We start from the raw sequence: 16,161 nt of genomic DNA, 5'->3' as shown, positions 1-16,161 counted from the left end.
CGAGAACGCGATAGACTCAACAATTAGTACATCAGCACGGCGAAACAAGTGATAACACATAGCGTGTTGTCGCTCAGCGGGACCGCGTCACTTTATCGATCCATATCTCAGCCAAGAGACGCTCTACGAGGTCAAGATTACTTGCAAAGTCATTGATCACTATTTATACCTTTGGCCTGTAATTGACTACGTCATTTTCCATATAAGGAACAGTGGAATTTTCCATTGAAAAGGGTCAGCGTCTATGCCCTATCCTATATAGGGCCTGCGTGCTTACCGGTCAAGTAGGTTAGCCTTATATAGGGCGTGCGCGCTTCCCGGGTAGCCCGGCTCACGCCCTTTATATAGGGCCTGCGCGCTTCCAGGGTTAACCAATCAAAATTAAGAAGAAAATAACTAAATAAGCCTAGGGTCAAGGCACTGCGTGCCTTAAAAATAACTGTGGGTACTGTTAGTATAAACAATTAAACATGTTTTTTGTGTTGTAAACCAATTCTAACATTACAATCAATGTGAGGACAATGACAAACTGTTACTAACATTATTTCATTAAACAGCTTTCAGTTAAGGCTATTATTTTTTTTAAACATACTCTGGCAAGGTGAATTCCTTTCTGAATTTAAAACACTTGTCTTGGGTTTTGCTGAAGAATGTGTGCATGTTGGGCGCGATCTGTCGATTTGCACGATCCATCAATCGCGCAGGGCATTTGGTTGATCGGGGAAGCGTGCGACAATCCATCGATTGTTGCGCATTCTGTTGATAAGGGGATCACGCAGCGCTTTTTGTCGATCTGTTTGGTTGCGCATTCTATAGATTTTACCCTTGAGTTTTGTTATGTTGTATTGTCGTCCAGTGTGTAATTTAGTTTCACTCTCCAAAGTCAAACCGAAACTGAATGGAAGTAACTGGAAGTCAGGGTTACAACAACTATTCAAAGTGACTATTTGAGTCCGAATAGACAAAAATTATATTCGGACTCTGATTTGAGTCCAGTATGATGTCCGTTCCGACTTCCGGCCCTTGTTTCTAAATATTTCCAGCATTTATTAACATTTTTTTTGATTATTATGATAACTATTGAGACGTCAGCTTTAATATCCAGTTACTAGATCTATCAAAACTGGTCCCCCCTGCGTCATTAGTATGAACAAAACTAAGTTGAGCCGGGGGCAAATTAATTAATTATGTCGACCAATGAGACTGCGCGTAACGATATCGCACTCTCGGCTTTTGGGAGAAGAGGTGTTTGGAAGAAGTCACGGCTGTCGATTTTGTTCGATGTGATTTTTAAAAAAATTACAGAAAAACTCAACACTCAACAAAATCAAATTAAACATGTGGAAAGACAAATGGTGATGGAAGTAATGATGATGCTGTAGTGGTGGTAGAAAGACCCTGAGTTGTCGGTTTCCGTGTACTTAGACACTGCTATTGGGTAGATCTAATGAGAGTGCAATCAGGGTTAGGCCTATAGGTAGGTGAGTATCACTCACTGACGTGCTCAGCAAACCAATTTTCTTTTTTTCAAAATTCACTTCATCATCATAGTTTATCCACAGAATGCGCAGTGAGTATATAATATTTCATGGATCGACAAAAAGCGCTGTGCGATCCGCTGATCAACAGAATGCGCAACAATCGATGGATTGTCGCGCGCTTCCTCGATCAACCAAATGCGCTGCGCGGTCGATGGATCGGGCAAATCTACAGATCGCGCCCAACATGCATACTCTCAAGATTTTAAATAATGAAACAATAAAAATCCCTGCGGGAGCCTAGAAAAATCGGTCATGAACCTCTTACAATTCACAAATTATTTTGTATCATCTGTTCTCAACACCCAGGTAGGCCTAAGAATAAAAATCCATTGCATTCTCAGACCGGGTGAGAATAATACTCATTTTATTCTCACCAGAATAACAATATAATATTATTCTCACCCCGGGTGAGAATAAAATGGATATTATTCTCACCCCGCGTGAGAATAAAATTATATTTTTATTCTCACCCTGGGTGAGAATAACGACAGCCAATAAAAATACGATCGACCTCTCACCCCGGGTGAGACTTGCCAGCATTGGCTATTCTAACCCGGTGTGAAACAGTACCTGTTTTTCCTAATTTCGGAAAATTTGTCTATCCGTGTGGATGATCAAATTGACAAAAGCAAAGAAAAAAGTGACGATAGCATAAAAGTAAGCTAATGTGATGGTCTACAAAGATGCTACAGCCGTACTACGGGGGTCGCCTTTTTGTTTTGCCCGAAAGTTCTCACAAGATCTACTCCTCCTCTCTCTCTCTCTCAATCTATCTCTTTCTGAATACTGTCTATCAGTGTGGACGATCAAATTGACAAAAACAAAGATAAAAAATGATGTTGAAACATAAAAGTAAATTAATTTGGTCGTCAACAAAGATGCTACGGCTATTTAACTTTTCGAATTGAGCCAAACTACACAGGTCACCATTTTGTTTTTCCCGGAAAGTTTCGCTCTACTCCTCTTTCCCCCCCCCTCTCTCTCTCTCTCTCTCTCTCTTTCTTTCTTTCTCTCTCACTTTCTCCCCCTCTCTTTCTCACTGCCCACAGACAAAATTTCACATTTTCAACACAAGAGCGCTGGAACGTTTGTTCACGGCACAGAATTTTACACTTCTGTTATCACAGTAGAATTCTGTCTTTCACGGTGAATGCTACTGGTTGGCATATTACGGTGAAAATGCTCACCGGGTTAGAATAGCAAAAAGACTCGCCTGCGCTAGTCTCACCCGTGGTGAGAATAGAGGCGGCCTTTAGTATAAACTTTAATGACTAGAATTTAAGTCAACTTGGCAGTCACCTTGGTGATTTGTCGTTGATCCCGATTTTTTTCACCAAATCTCGATTTTTTTCCCTCTGAGATCCTGATTTTTAGATTGTATAGAGTGGTAGGTCTGCATTATTGCAACCAGACTGTATCCTCTCCATTGATTTTCAGTGCTTTAGGTCAAGCAGTTTGAAATTTGGGGGGGGGGGGGGGGGGTAGGGGGGTCTATCTATACTTTACTCTTTGGATTTATAAATTGTGGAGCAATAGTGTACTGGGTGAATACACCTCCGACCTCCTGAAAGCAGCTAAGGTAACTGCCCTTAATATTTGGACCCATTTTCAATCTACTGTAGTAGACAATTTGAGGCATTATGTTACAATGAATTTCCTTTCTGTCTGAATAGGCGACTGGACTCATTCTAGCCGGCCTTGGAATTGCAGTTCTTGGCTTTGGAGGTAAATTGTTTTTAATTAAATGTACCCTGAAAATTGCAGATAGGAATCATAATGTCATCATTTTTGTTTAAAAAAAATTTGATATGGTTGATTACAAAACCCAAAGACATTTTGTATCTTATGTGATTGTCATTTCAACGGCTTACACAATGATTGATACAAACGGTGCATACGTCCCGTTTATTCTCCAACATTCATTTCAAATAGATAATCTACTGCACCAGCATGAAGTAAGTAATTATGTTGCCTATTGCCTATTGCCTATTGCCTGTGGCTTTCGGATAAATGGACAAAGAAAAGTGAAACAATTTTCTCTCTCTCTTTACAGGTCGCTATGCATTACGAGCTGGCAAAATGGCCTCACAGACTTTGAATCAGACATTGGGACAGTTGCCTGAAGGGGTAAGGAAATCACTTTTGTAATTGTAATTTACACCACCGGGGACATAGTTTAGATCATTTTAGAGGTGGCTGCTTCGACCCTGTCTGTCAGGGCCAACTTAGGCTGAGAGGGATATGGTATCTCAGCAGGGAAAGTGATATACTCAGTTAAAAACTTACTTCTCAATTCTGGAATCAAACTTCTTAAGTTTTTTGCAAGGGATCATGAAAAGCCAGACCATTACACCACTTTGTATTTCAACACGAAAAAGAATCATCTGAGGTCGTGCTTTTCTAAAACACAGATGCCGAAAACATATTTTTGTTGGAGGAAAAGGTTATTGTGTTGATTGTTCAGGTCCTCTTCTGTGATTTACAGTTTCAGATGATTGAGAATATTACTGCAGTTCTGAACCAGAGATGGTTTATTGTTAGAGGTCTGGATGTGACTCTTATTGACAGTCCCTCTTGTTTTCCACACTTTGTTGGTTTCTAGCAACAAAAAAATGACCGTTTAAGGTTTTGTTCAATGCATCGACACAACAAATGTTAACAAGTAACTTTTTATTTTTTTCAATGATATTCTTAAGTTCCCGCCATTTTTCTTCTTACTACCTCTTTTGTCGATACTTTATCTTTGGTCTTTTTCATCGTTTTGTACATTGTCTTGATTTGGCTAGATACGTATAACTGCTTAACTTTCTTTTCATGACAATTCTCACTCCTTTGTTCTAAGCGGCACTCCCTTTGTCTTTGCATTTTGTTTTGCTTGTCCCGTTTTTCAATAGCTGAATCTTCTAAGGAATGAAAAATAAATTGAATTTTGTTTTCATTCTTTCTAGGCTTTCAGCAAGTATTACAGAGGAGGTTTCGAATCTAAGATGTCCAAGAGGGAAGCCGGGCTTGTGTTGGGCGTAAGGTGAGTAGCAATAGTATGTTTTTACTCCCATTGGGTACTGAAAGCTGGTCAGGGTCAAGTATCGTAAAGGTAAACAAGGGGCTGAGAAAAGAAATTGAGAAATCAAGAGCTCGGCCGGTTTGCGCCTAGCTCTATTGATATCTTTTTTACGGTGTGGTAGAATGTTATGCTTGTTCGAAAAGAGAGCGTAATCTTATTCATTTATTAGTATTGGGTAGTTGGGACTTTTTTTTTTACTGGACCCTTGTAGTCAGCACCTATAGTGTTGCCTTTTTCCTTTACATACAGAAGAGATGAGTTCAATTCCTGAGTGGGGAAGTCTTTAAATTATTACGCCTAGAGCAATGACATGCATAATGCTGATCTGCCACTCTTCCTGATTTAATCGGGATATCCTGATCTTTTGCCTCATATCTCAAGCATCCCGATTTTCCCGATTTCGATCACATGTGTCCCGATTTTTTGTTTCTGCCTGTTGCGCCGGATTTTTCTGAAAACTTACTCTGCTTTCTTCTCTGTCACGGGAAGCACCTGTTAAAAAACTTTATGTCGACAGGAGCGCCGAGCACGATTTCCTGAAATATTGATGCCGAATTTAGCAGTTGACTCACCTCAAGTTGTGTTGGATCTTTGCTTGCACATGTTATTTCAGCTATAATGGAAGTAATATCGATCTGGCGTTCCAACTTGGGGCATTCTTAAGATCTACTTTAGTTTTTGTTTCCACTCAGAATTCTCAGATGATGGTCTGATAACTGTTAAATTTTCACATTGTGACATTAAATGATTATTTGTAGTTCTGCTGTTACTTTCAAAACAAGCTTTGTCCGAGCTCTGATTAGTCTGGCCAGTCATCAAAATCCGCCGGTTAGACACTTGGACTAGGAGTGTTTGATGTAATGATTCAGGATTAAAAAAAAAAAAATAATAAACACACACACTCACACATACACATAGGGCATATACATGAATATTTATGAACACCACACAACATTTTTCAGTAAACTTGACAGTCACCTTGGTGATTTGTGGTTGTTCCCGATCCCCCCCCCCCCTCCTTGAGATCCTGATTTTTAGATTTCATAGAGTGGCGGGTCTGCATAATGACACGTATCGTGCATACAATTTACATGCCCATCTATTGCTTTTTGCAGAAGAAAAATTTGTTCATTGTTTTTCGGAGGGTTTTAGTTATGAGTGCCTTCTGCAATTTTCAGCAATATTTTGTGATATCCGAACATATTTGCATTCTTGACCCTGAGCTATTTTTCACCCAAAACTATTGCAGCCTGACACTCTTGGGGTATATTGAAGCGTTAACCACAAAAAGACTGAAAGCTATCATAATTTTTAAAAACGTGGCAACAGTAAGAAAGAAATGTTTTCAAAGAAAAAGAAAACTGCATCTAATTTGTCCAATTCTTATTTTATCAATATTTTGAAATGGCAATGTCTGGGGGTTACACAATTTTTTTTGCGCCCAGTTCATAATAAAATCCTGTCGCAATGCAGGGGTGACTGAGTTAGTTACAGCTAAAAAAGTATACCTAATAACTTTACCAAATTTTTAACGAAATGAAACAAGTGGGTCAACAGTTGGCTCGCCGTTTCCCATAGCTTGTAACTGAAAAACACCGGAAATATCGATCGATAAAGTGCAGCCCGTAATACAGGATTAGGCCACCGGACTAGTGGGGCATCCCGTAAATAAATACACAGGATTAGGCCCATGTGAGTTTAAGAGAATTTAGTGGGGTTTTCTTTTTAAAGTCTAAATTGGTGATCGAAATAAGTCAGTCAATTTGTTGTCAATGGCAACAATAGTACAGGGCAACGGTTCATTCAAAATGAAAGGCCTGCAACACTTTTCATTTGGATTTAGGTACCGGTACTCATACTCGCGGAAGTTGCTGCTAACAAAATTTTTATGTCAAATAGGGAGGGGGGGGGTGATGTATACTGACCCATCGCACACACTCACACAAGCTGCTAGTTGTGTGATGTGATGATGTTTATGGGAAAGAGAGTTCAACGCAGGCAGCACAAGTGAGCGGATACTCAACTACTGGGTGGTAATGTAAGATACAATTATATCCAAGACTTTTCCTCCTCTGGGAGAGAGACTTTGAAGGAAGGTGGCTCTGTAAGATACAATTATATCCAAGACTTTTCCTCCTCTGGGAGAGAGATTTTGAAGGAAGGTGGCTCTTCACAACATGATGAGAACTGAGTTCCCACACTCAGCATAGTATTTTTCGCTCAAACATGTGTTGAGAGGAGATAAACAAGGCGCTGAAATTATTATGGGCCAATCTCGATTTTCACAGTTTTTGAATCATCAAATTATTTTTTAAAATGCTTTTCTTTCTTTTTTTTTCTTTTTTTTTGGTCACAATTTATTGCAACAAAAGGTTGCTGTTATTGTTATGCTAAAAGTTTGCTGTTAAAGGGGGTTGATTTATGTAGGAAAATTCCGTTACACAAGATTTGGTTTTTTATTGATTAGTTGGAGGTTGTTTTTATCTGGGTTGCTGCTTAAGTGGACTCCACTGTACAATAAATTGTTGTGGTTTTCTTTCTTGTTTCAGCCCGTCAGCCAGTCGTACCAAGATCAAAGAAGCTCATAAGAGAGTTATGCTGTTGAACCATCCAGACAGAGGTGAGGGCACTCAATGATCCCAGCTGTTTTGTGCACTGTAGGAAAGATCTTTCCTTTTTTTTTTCCTTTCCTTCTGTCACTTCTGTCTTACTTATTTTCCTGCTTTGTATGACTGTTGTTGTGTCAGTGTACTTCTTTTTATTCAAACAAACTCAAAGGGATAATTCTTTTGCTCAAAAGCACTGTAAATTACGATGGAACTTGGATTAAAGAAAACTCAAATTCATTAAAAAACTCGGATTCAACGAAAGGAGATGGATTCCCCGTTTTTTAAAATTAATTAAAATCAATAAGAACAACTCAGTTTTAAGGAACTAAGAAGTGAACATTAGGTTAAGCATTAATGGATCTCAACATTTTGTGATACTTTAATGCTAACCTATTGTTTAAATTATGACTTATTTAACCAATCAGAGGCCTTCTTTCATTGTTGGCACCGCAATATGTCTTAACGTGTGTTATTGTTATGGTTGAATGGACGACGGCTAGCTCACTTTTGTGTGCGTATGGCGGGGGGGGGGGGGGGGGGGGGGGGGGGGGTTTAAAAAAGTGTAGGGGGGTGTGGAGCGTCAGTAGAGATACAAATGAGTCAGTCTTTTTTTCCCCTGCTTCTGATCAATATTACAATGGTAAGGTAGTCTTGACATAGATCTATGTAATGAATTGCGCACTGGTCTGTGGAATCAAACGTTGCCGTATGCGAAGCCATACACAGTAACACAACTTGTTTGGCAAACGATACGTCATAGATGATAGGTGACACAGACGTGCATTTGAAAAAATCGGACCTTCTGCAGAGTGCATGCATGGTAGAGTTCAGTGCATTTTCCTATAACTTACCAGCATTATTTCGGTTTTGAATCAAACAAAAATGCCTCTCGTTTGAAATCAGACTTCATTTGATTGAGGAAGTCGAATATGTTAAATACATTACTTGCTTGGTACCTGTAATTATCTACACAAAAACCTCATGTTTGCAGCAGGGAACTCTCGGATTCAACGTAATTGAAGGTCGGGCCTGACGACTTCATAATAATTATATCCGAGTTTCACTGCATAAGTCGCACAAAAACTATCTCTTTTGTTTGAAAAGAGCCTTTCACTTCTGTCAGTGTGTGAGCCTCAGACCACACCTACAACACTTAATTGACTTTCACTAGCATTAGCAGACCTGCCACTCCATGAAAGTCTAAAAATCAGGATCACATGGGGAATAAAATCGAGATTTGGTAAAAAAAATCGGGACCAGCGACAAATCACCAAGGTGCCTATCAAGCTGACTAAAAATTTTCCTGAGGTGTCCATTATATCCATGTTTGGGCCCTGTGTGTGTGTGTGTGTGTGTTATTTTTTTTTTTTTAATCCGGAAGTATCACACCAAGCACTCCTAGTCTAAGTGTCAACCCCCCCGCCCCCCCCCCCCTAAATAAGTCCCAAAAGATGCTTCAAACAGTGGGCATGAATTTAAGTTGACCCTGTCAACGGACAGGCCCTACTAAAAGAACTTTGACAAAGCTTGTTTTGAAAGTAACAGCAGAAAGTAACTACGAATAATCATAATTTGTATGCAGAAAGTAACTACGAATAATCATAATTTGTATGTCGCAATTGAAACAGTCATCAGGCCATCATCGGAGAATTCTGAATGGAAACAAAAAGTAAAGTAAAACTTGAGAATGTCCCAAGTCCCAGGTCGGAACGCCAATTCGATACTACTTCCATTATAGTTGAAATAACACGTGCAAGGAAAGTTCCAACACATCTTGAGGCGCTGACAAAAAGTTTTTAGAGGTGCTTCCTGCGACAGAGAAGAAGGCAGAGTAAGTTGTCCCTTTTTAATCAGGCGCAACAGGCGGAACAAAAAAATCGGGATGCACCTGATTGAAATCTGGAAAATCGGGATGCACCTGATTGAAATCGGGAAAATCGGGATGCTTGAGATTTGGGGTAAAAAATCGGGATGTCCTGATTAAACCGGGATGAATTGCAGGTCTGCATTATTTATGAAATGTGTGGTGGGTCAGTATTATTATCGGAAGATGCTATGTCTGTTTAGTGTTTAGATTGTCTGACTATAGCCTGTTCGCTTTTGTCTTACCGTGAAAAAAAATTCTAGCTCATTGATTAATTTACCTATGCATAAGAAACTTTGCATGGTACTTTTATAGGCCAGTGACCAAACAAATTTATTTTTTAAAAATCTTCGTCCTGTAATAAAAAATGCACGGCGCACCGGCAGTGGAATTTTAGTTGCCGCGGGGGGTTCCCCGCCGAGTGCCCTATCAGGTCGGGGTCACGGGAGTCAGCTCCCTGTCGCCGCTCTGTGTGGGCCGACTTAGTTTTTGGTACTTTTCAACGTACTATTTTAGGTGTATCCTTGTATTTATGGTAATTCTCATTTAGTGCACCCAAAGCACGCATTTTTGCTCTTGAGACCCAAAAAAGAACGGACATTGTAACTTGTCTGGTTATTTCGTTAGACACGCTGGAGTCGGCAATGCTAAATTGTAGTTTTTTTGGACTAGTGTGAATGAAAAAAAATCAATATTAAAAAAGGCCTCGTCAAAATCTCTCGAACTTTTGGAACATGAACGACATAGCATTGGTGCAGATACTCAGAAAAGATGGTATCTGCGCATATAATAGAAAGCTGTAATTTTGCAACTTTATCCATCGGGCACACAATTCGCTATGAAGTAATTCCTCCAAATACAACTTTATGTGTCTAATATAATCGTGAATATTCGAATATTTTCTCGAAAGTTTATAAAAGTCACCATGAAGTTTCTCTATGAAAAGTACAAATTGATTTTAGTTCTAGAATATATCTTCAATGTAGATCTAATACACGAACTGCATCTGTTACACTCCAGAAATTCCTTACTTTTCTTAAAACACTAAGTCTAGGTTTTGTAAGTTGACTGAATAATAGGGATGACTTCTCGTAATTGGGTTACAAGAATAATTTCTAGCTTTCCAGGGACACTGAATCAGCACCAGACTTTTCCAGCTTTATTTTTCGTTTCTATGACCATTTGCAATAACTGACAATGTGACTGATTTCTTTACATTCATAATTGTGTCCGCGCATATTTCCGACTCAAAAACTAAAAATGAATGTTTTAGCTGTCATTATTTTTATTCCGTACAAGAAGTTTATCTCTACCCATGTATTTACACGGTTTTGTGTTTTTTTATTCGCTTAGATTCTATATTATATCTTTTTAGTTGTATGCAGGCTGCCACAGACACAGCATGATTCATGAACAAACGCAGAGTAACTTTCTCTTGTTTAATAGTAAAATAAGAGCTAACGCTGATCGTCTTTAGTTAAAAAATGCAAATGTGCATCTTCCTTCTCTTATAACTTGACTATTTCTACTCGCGCAGATTTAAGATTTCTCATGGTAAAAGACATGATATTCGTAGTCAGTTTAACACAGATTTTTGGAGAGATCTGTCGTGCCTTTTTAAAATTAACTATCATTTATTCATAAGTTTGTTACTAAAATAGGACAAATTGGGTACTCCAGAAACACTTGTCTAGAACAAAAACTAAGGCGCAGAAATTAACCATGCCATTCTAACGCAGAATAAATCTCAAGACATTGAGCTTTTAGTAAATCCCCGTAATGGTATGCTATAGAAGTTATATCGTTTTAAACATAGTCAAAAATGCGAAAACTTCCTAACCGACACCGGCAAAGTCGCTTCAGGGCTCATTAACCCTGTGACCCTGAGCCGGGGAGCTCCGGCGGGCTGCTGAGTCACGCTAACTAAAAGTAACAGAATCGGGCGAAAAGTGACGCCGTGAATGGGCTTTTAGATTTTATTGTTCATCCAACTTTTAGACCCCCTATGCAAAGATCTGAGGAGACTAAACAAAGCGATTTCATTTTATCTTGTTTTAACGACGGTCAGACAAAAGTGAATAAGTTATACTAAGTTATACTTATAGCTACCATAAAGTTGCTAGTTTGGGTTTTGATCTGATGTTGAATACCTGGGAAAGGTAGGCCCTACTGTACACAAACTTTTCCTCAACTCACCCTGGTAATAATAGAAAGCTGGCTAAAACAATGTCAATATGCCAAGTTTTTGAGGGTATGTAAGTGATTTAGTGTCCATCAGGAATACATGTAATAGTGTTGTGCAGTGCTGAGAGAGCTTTCTATCTATGCACTTTCTGACGATTTGTTTTAAAGATATGTGTATGGTGTGTGTGTGTAATTTTGGTTGTTGGAGGGTGCCACTCCCAGATCCTTCTTCTTTTCTGTCCCTCTGTTGTTTCTGTCTGTCTGTTATACGTTTATTGCCCTATAACTAAATGACCTAGTGATATTTTGTGGAGTCAGTGTGTTTCTTTTTTCTCAAAGAAACAAAGAGATGGGTAGTTGTATCTCTTTCAGCCAACTTTAACCGTTTCAGAGTGGGAGTTGTCTGCTTTGCTGATTCTAAAATGATTTAAATTGTGTCAATGAAGACGTAAACATTTTTACAATTTCATTTACATAAGTATCTTCAGTGCATTATCTGCGTATGGAGCATTCAGATACTTTAGAGAAAATGTGGAAAAAAATTTGTTATTAGTCTTATTACATGTTTTAGCCTCTTGATTTTTACAATTATTATTCAAGATGTGGTAAATTATCGATGCAAAGTAAAATGTAGGAGTTGATTTTTTGAGGTTCTGCTTCAGTCAAATACCTTAAGCCTTAAGACCAGAGTTTTAAAATTTTGTTCCATACACAGTTAGGGGAACTGTAATGATGATATTGATTTCTAAGTCTGACTTGGTTTTTTCTATCCTCAACTACTGTTGAACTCACTGTCGTTTTTTTTTACTGTTTCAGGTGGCTCCCCTTACCTTGCAGCCAAGATTAATGAGGCCAAGGATTACTTCGACAAAGCCAAGCCAGGGTCAAGCTGAAACTGTTGTGGACAAGATCTTCGAGGACTGGAAAATGTGCCACTGTGATGATAGTTGCAGGAGTGAAAGCAGAATGTTGAATTGTGGTGATAGTAGAGTTTTTTTTTAGCTCAAGTAAGGAGAAGCATGTTGACGCAATAGCGGTCTTATATTGAAGAGAAGGAGCAAGACAGATGGCCTGAGACAATAGAAGGAAAGAAAAGAAGCAGGACCCATACAGAATTGTCAAGTAGTCTAGCACGCATTGTGAACAGGCTCTTGTGACATAGCAAAACATGCACCTAAAGGTAATGGAATTTAGGATTCCAAATTTTTTCAAATACATACTAGAAGAGAAGTAACACTCGCAGAATTTCCGCGTTATTCCTTTTGTAGGATCAGTGTCAATTACAAACGCTATTATCACAAAAAGTAACACTCACATAATTTCCAGAATTTAGTATATCTATGGTACAGAGGAAATATGTACAGAATTTTAAAGCAGTTCTTCCTTCAGTAGCTGTATGTGAATCAACTGTATTATGCCAAAGACTAGACTATAAATAATTGTATCACTCTCGGAATTTCTGAAAAGTTCCTTCTACAGTATCTGTGTCAACTTCACAAGTCAGAGCAGCAAGAGCAAAGATTGTTGGGAGTTATTCATTTTAATACCTTACCTGTTCTGTTTTACTGATGAGGGTTTTTGTTCTTTTTCAAGTTTGAAATAAGAAAAAGAGTGTCCTGATCTGAGAAAGAACCGTTGCTTGCGGTATGAATGTTTTGAAGTATGTGTGTTTGTGTAGAAGGGTTTACCTGGATGTATGTATGCGTGCATGCATGTGTAAGTGTAAGTGTGTACATATCAGTTATAAGTGCTTTTGAGTGTCTGGGAAAACATGCATGAAGAGCATCTGTCTTTTTCAGAGACCCTTTTGTACAGGACGAGTGAAAAAAAATTTTGAAGTTCCTTTTTTGGACAGGGGGGGCAATGGCGAGGGCATTCTCTTCTTTGAAATTACTTGCGAGTTATTCAGATGTTTTTACTGACTGAATGTCTTTGTTCAACATGTTTAGTGAATGTTTCATTTGGCATTTTTCCTCTTGTACCACTAGTCGCAACTTTTTAATAATTGAATTTTTTTATTTTTTTTTACTAATATACAGTAAGTGTCTGATATTTTTTTTTGCCAATTGTTATGTAAGATGGAAATTAAAAGAGTTGTTCCTTAAAAATGTGGATGGCATCATGTCATTTGCTACAGTATCTACTACTTTTTTGGTTACAAAAATCAATGTTTAAAGAACTGTTTTAGATTTTGTATGGTGCAGGCCTCTGTCCTTTTCCAGTACAAGATGGATTTAAAATGCATCTCCGATAAGATTGAGCCTTGTGGGTGGCCAACCACGAAAGTCCCCCTGACCTAGCAAAATGTAATATATCGATTATTGAGGTATTTGAACGAAGGCTATACTATAGGAGGCATTGTTTTGATGCATGATTACACGATACCATCTGAGCCATGGATGCCCTCTAAATGTGTCAGAGCGTACATATTAGTGAATTTCTAATGACAAACTTTAACCCTATCCGTACGTCATGTTTTACTATCGTATCCATACGACGTGGGGAACTCTGTGCCACCACTTTCCAAAGAGCAAAATTTACTCGTTAATCTGATCCATATGTTTTGCATAGCAGTCTGTCAACGTGATTTTTTAAAGAAATACTGAAAGTTTCAAAGAGATTTTCGTATTAGAAGTATTCTTAAATGTTGAGAATACAACCCTCATAGTACAAAATGACCCCAGGGCATACGGATACGGTTAAGTAGACTGAATGCATGTTGCAAAAGTTCTTTTCCATCATACGAAAGTGCAATTGTTTCTGAAAAAGAGCTGACACACCTCAAGCCTCTTATTATGAGATGTGAGTGACACCCAGAAACCCATAGCTCCAGTCAAGATAGATGAAGAGAACTGTACATACTACAGTCTAGCATGCTTACAGTGAAAAATTTTCTGTCAGGTCGCAAAAATTGTTCTCACATTATTTATATTCTTTACATTTATTTAAAAATACGTACATTACAAAAACATTTCCGAGTACAACAAATTTCGCTATGTGCATGCTAGACTGTAGGCCTATATCATACCCAAAAGTGATGTGAAATGTGTGCTCAGGATGATGCATTTTATTTTGATTTTGAGGATAATGTCATTTATCTCCTGATGCATGCCTCTAAGACTGAGTGAAGGAGACATTTAAATGAATATGTTGGTTGCTTTGAATAAAAGCATTTGTAAGATCTTTGTGGCTCTTTTTGTTTAGAGCATGTTTTGAATTATGAAGTGAGATATTTTTTACAATAAAATAATTCTGAAATGCAAACTCTGCTTGTAACTTATAGTGATGTCTTTTCAAATTAAATCTTTTACCCAAGATTTTGACCAAATTTTGTACCCAAGATTTTGACCAAATTTTGTACCCAAGATTTTGACCAAATTTTGTACCCAAGATTTTGACCAAATTTTGTACCCAAGATTTTGACCAAATTTTGTACCCAAGATTTTGACCAAATTTTGTACCCAAGATTTTGACCAAATTTTGTACCCAAGATTTTGACCAAATTTTGTACCCAAGATTTTGACCAAATTTTGTACCCAAGATTTTGACCAAATTTTGTACCCAAGATTTTGACCTTTTGGGTTCATGATGTTGTAGCAGACATCTGTGAAGGGCTCGGCTCGTTAGCTAATTTTGGTGAGTCAACGCTTCCTTCTTAAAAGGTTCATTTGTTTATATAAAGCTCATCCCCGTCTGTACCGTCTCGGACTTAACACTTTACGGTCGCTTGGTGCAATAATGCGTCGGTGAAAACTATCCGTTCTGCTGCGCCAGGCCTGAGAATTCCGTTTCAGTTGTTCTCCTGGCTGGGTGACCAGATGGGGTATTTTGTACTGCTGGCTGTGTGACTGCAAAGTGTTTAGGGCCTATTACACGTACAGGCCAACCGGACAGGTTTTTAACCCTAGACAAGCCGTACGGCCAGATGAAATCGAGGAAACTTGGGTTATTATTATTACACCCATGATCGACCTGAAGGCGGCTGCACCTCACGAGCAACATATTCTGCACACTAGGCCTATAGTCTGGGTGAAACGTCACACAGGTATGTGCATCATGGCGCTCAAAACATAGAAATGTTTATAGTAGAGGGTTTTACGGTGCTCGCAACTGCATAAGGTCATATGAGCGCCAAGGGGTGGGTGTCAACAGAGAAGTCTTTACAGGGAATCAGACTTAGACTGCTCACCTATCTAGCTTCAACAGCACAAGGTCTGCTTTGACTATCAAGGCACCCCGGAAATAGCAGGTCACAAGAGAGTGACAAACATACAAAAGAAGTAGAGGAAAATGACAATAGTAAGGATCAGGAAAGAAAAGGCAGCAGTTCCTCGTTTTAGATCAAGCGCAGTTATGAGCGTGACATGAATCGGCCCATTTTCAATTCCACTTTGCTTGAACGAGAAATGTCCGCCCTTTGGGAATGGCCTAAAGACACTAGTCAGTGGGACTGCCCCGAGGGGAGACATAAAAATGTGCTGGAATGGAAAATCCTTAAATGCAAAATGGAACGAGTCACTCGCGAGCCATTAACCTAATTTTGATACGCTGAATCTGGTATTATTTTTTATTTACGACGTGATTTTCTATAATTTTGAAATTAGTTCAGTTGCAAACTTCAAAGGCCGGATGGCCAGACGTCAAATTCACTCGCAGCGGCAGTGGGTTTTTTTTCATCCGTCCAGCCGGCCATTCGTCGGATGTTCACCTACGGTTTGAGCCGCATTTCTTATTACACGTTACGATCGGCTGTACGGCCCAGAAGCCTGTCCGGTCGGCCTGTACGTGTATTTATCATCTCTGATAATACTGAATTAGATGGGAGGAAAACTCCCTAAATAACCCAAGTTAAAAAATGCTCCTTCAGGGTGTTGAAAAGAAAATTTTCTTTAAAAATGT

At 38.8% G+C, this 16,161-nt stretch overlaps 1 protein-coding gene across 1 annotated transcript in view; it reads left to right on the top strand.

Moving 5' to 3' along the window:
- LOC101853751 (mitochondrial import inner membrane translocase subunit TIM14) overlaps window positions 1–14,526 on the top strand; it is a 16,536-nt gene extending 2,010 nt beyond the window's left edge. The window contains exons 2-6 of the mRNA XM_005090084.3: window positions 3,215–3,266; window positions 3,595–3,668; window positions 4,490–4,566; window positions 7,155–7,225; window positions 12,079–14,526. Of these exons, the coding sequence (XP_005090141.1) occupies window positions 3,215–3,266; window positions 3,595–3,668; window positions 4,490–4,566; window positions 7,155–7,225; window positions 12,079–12,155 (351 nt within the window). The 3' untranslated portion in view covers window positions 12,156–14,526. The remainder of the gene's footprint in view (window positions 1–3,214; window positions 3,267–3,594; window positions 3,669–4,489; window positions 4,567–7,154; window positions 7,226–12,078) is intronic.
- The last annotated feature ends 1,635 nt before the right edge of the window (window positions 14,527–16,161 follow it).

Source organism: Aplysia californica, unplaced genomic scaffold, assembly GCF_000002075.1.
Source record: "Aplysia californica isolate F4 #8 unplaced genomic scaffold, AplCal3.0 scaffold00012, whole genome shotgun sequence".
Lineage (NCBI taxonomy): Eukaryota > Metazoa > Mollusca > Gastropoda > Aplysiida > Aplysiidae > Aplysia > Aplysia californica.
Note: the sequence above shows the minus strand (reverse complement) of the source record. Positions and strands in the feature narration are given on the sequence as shown.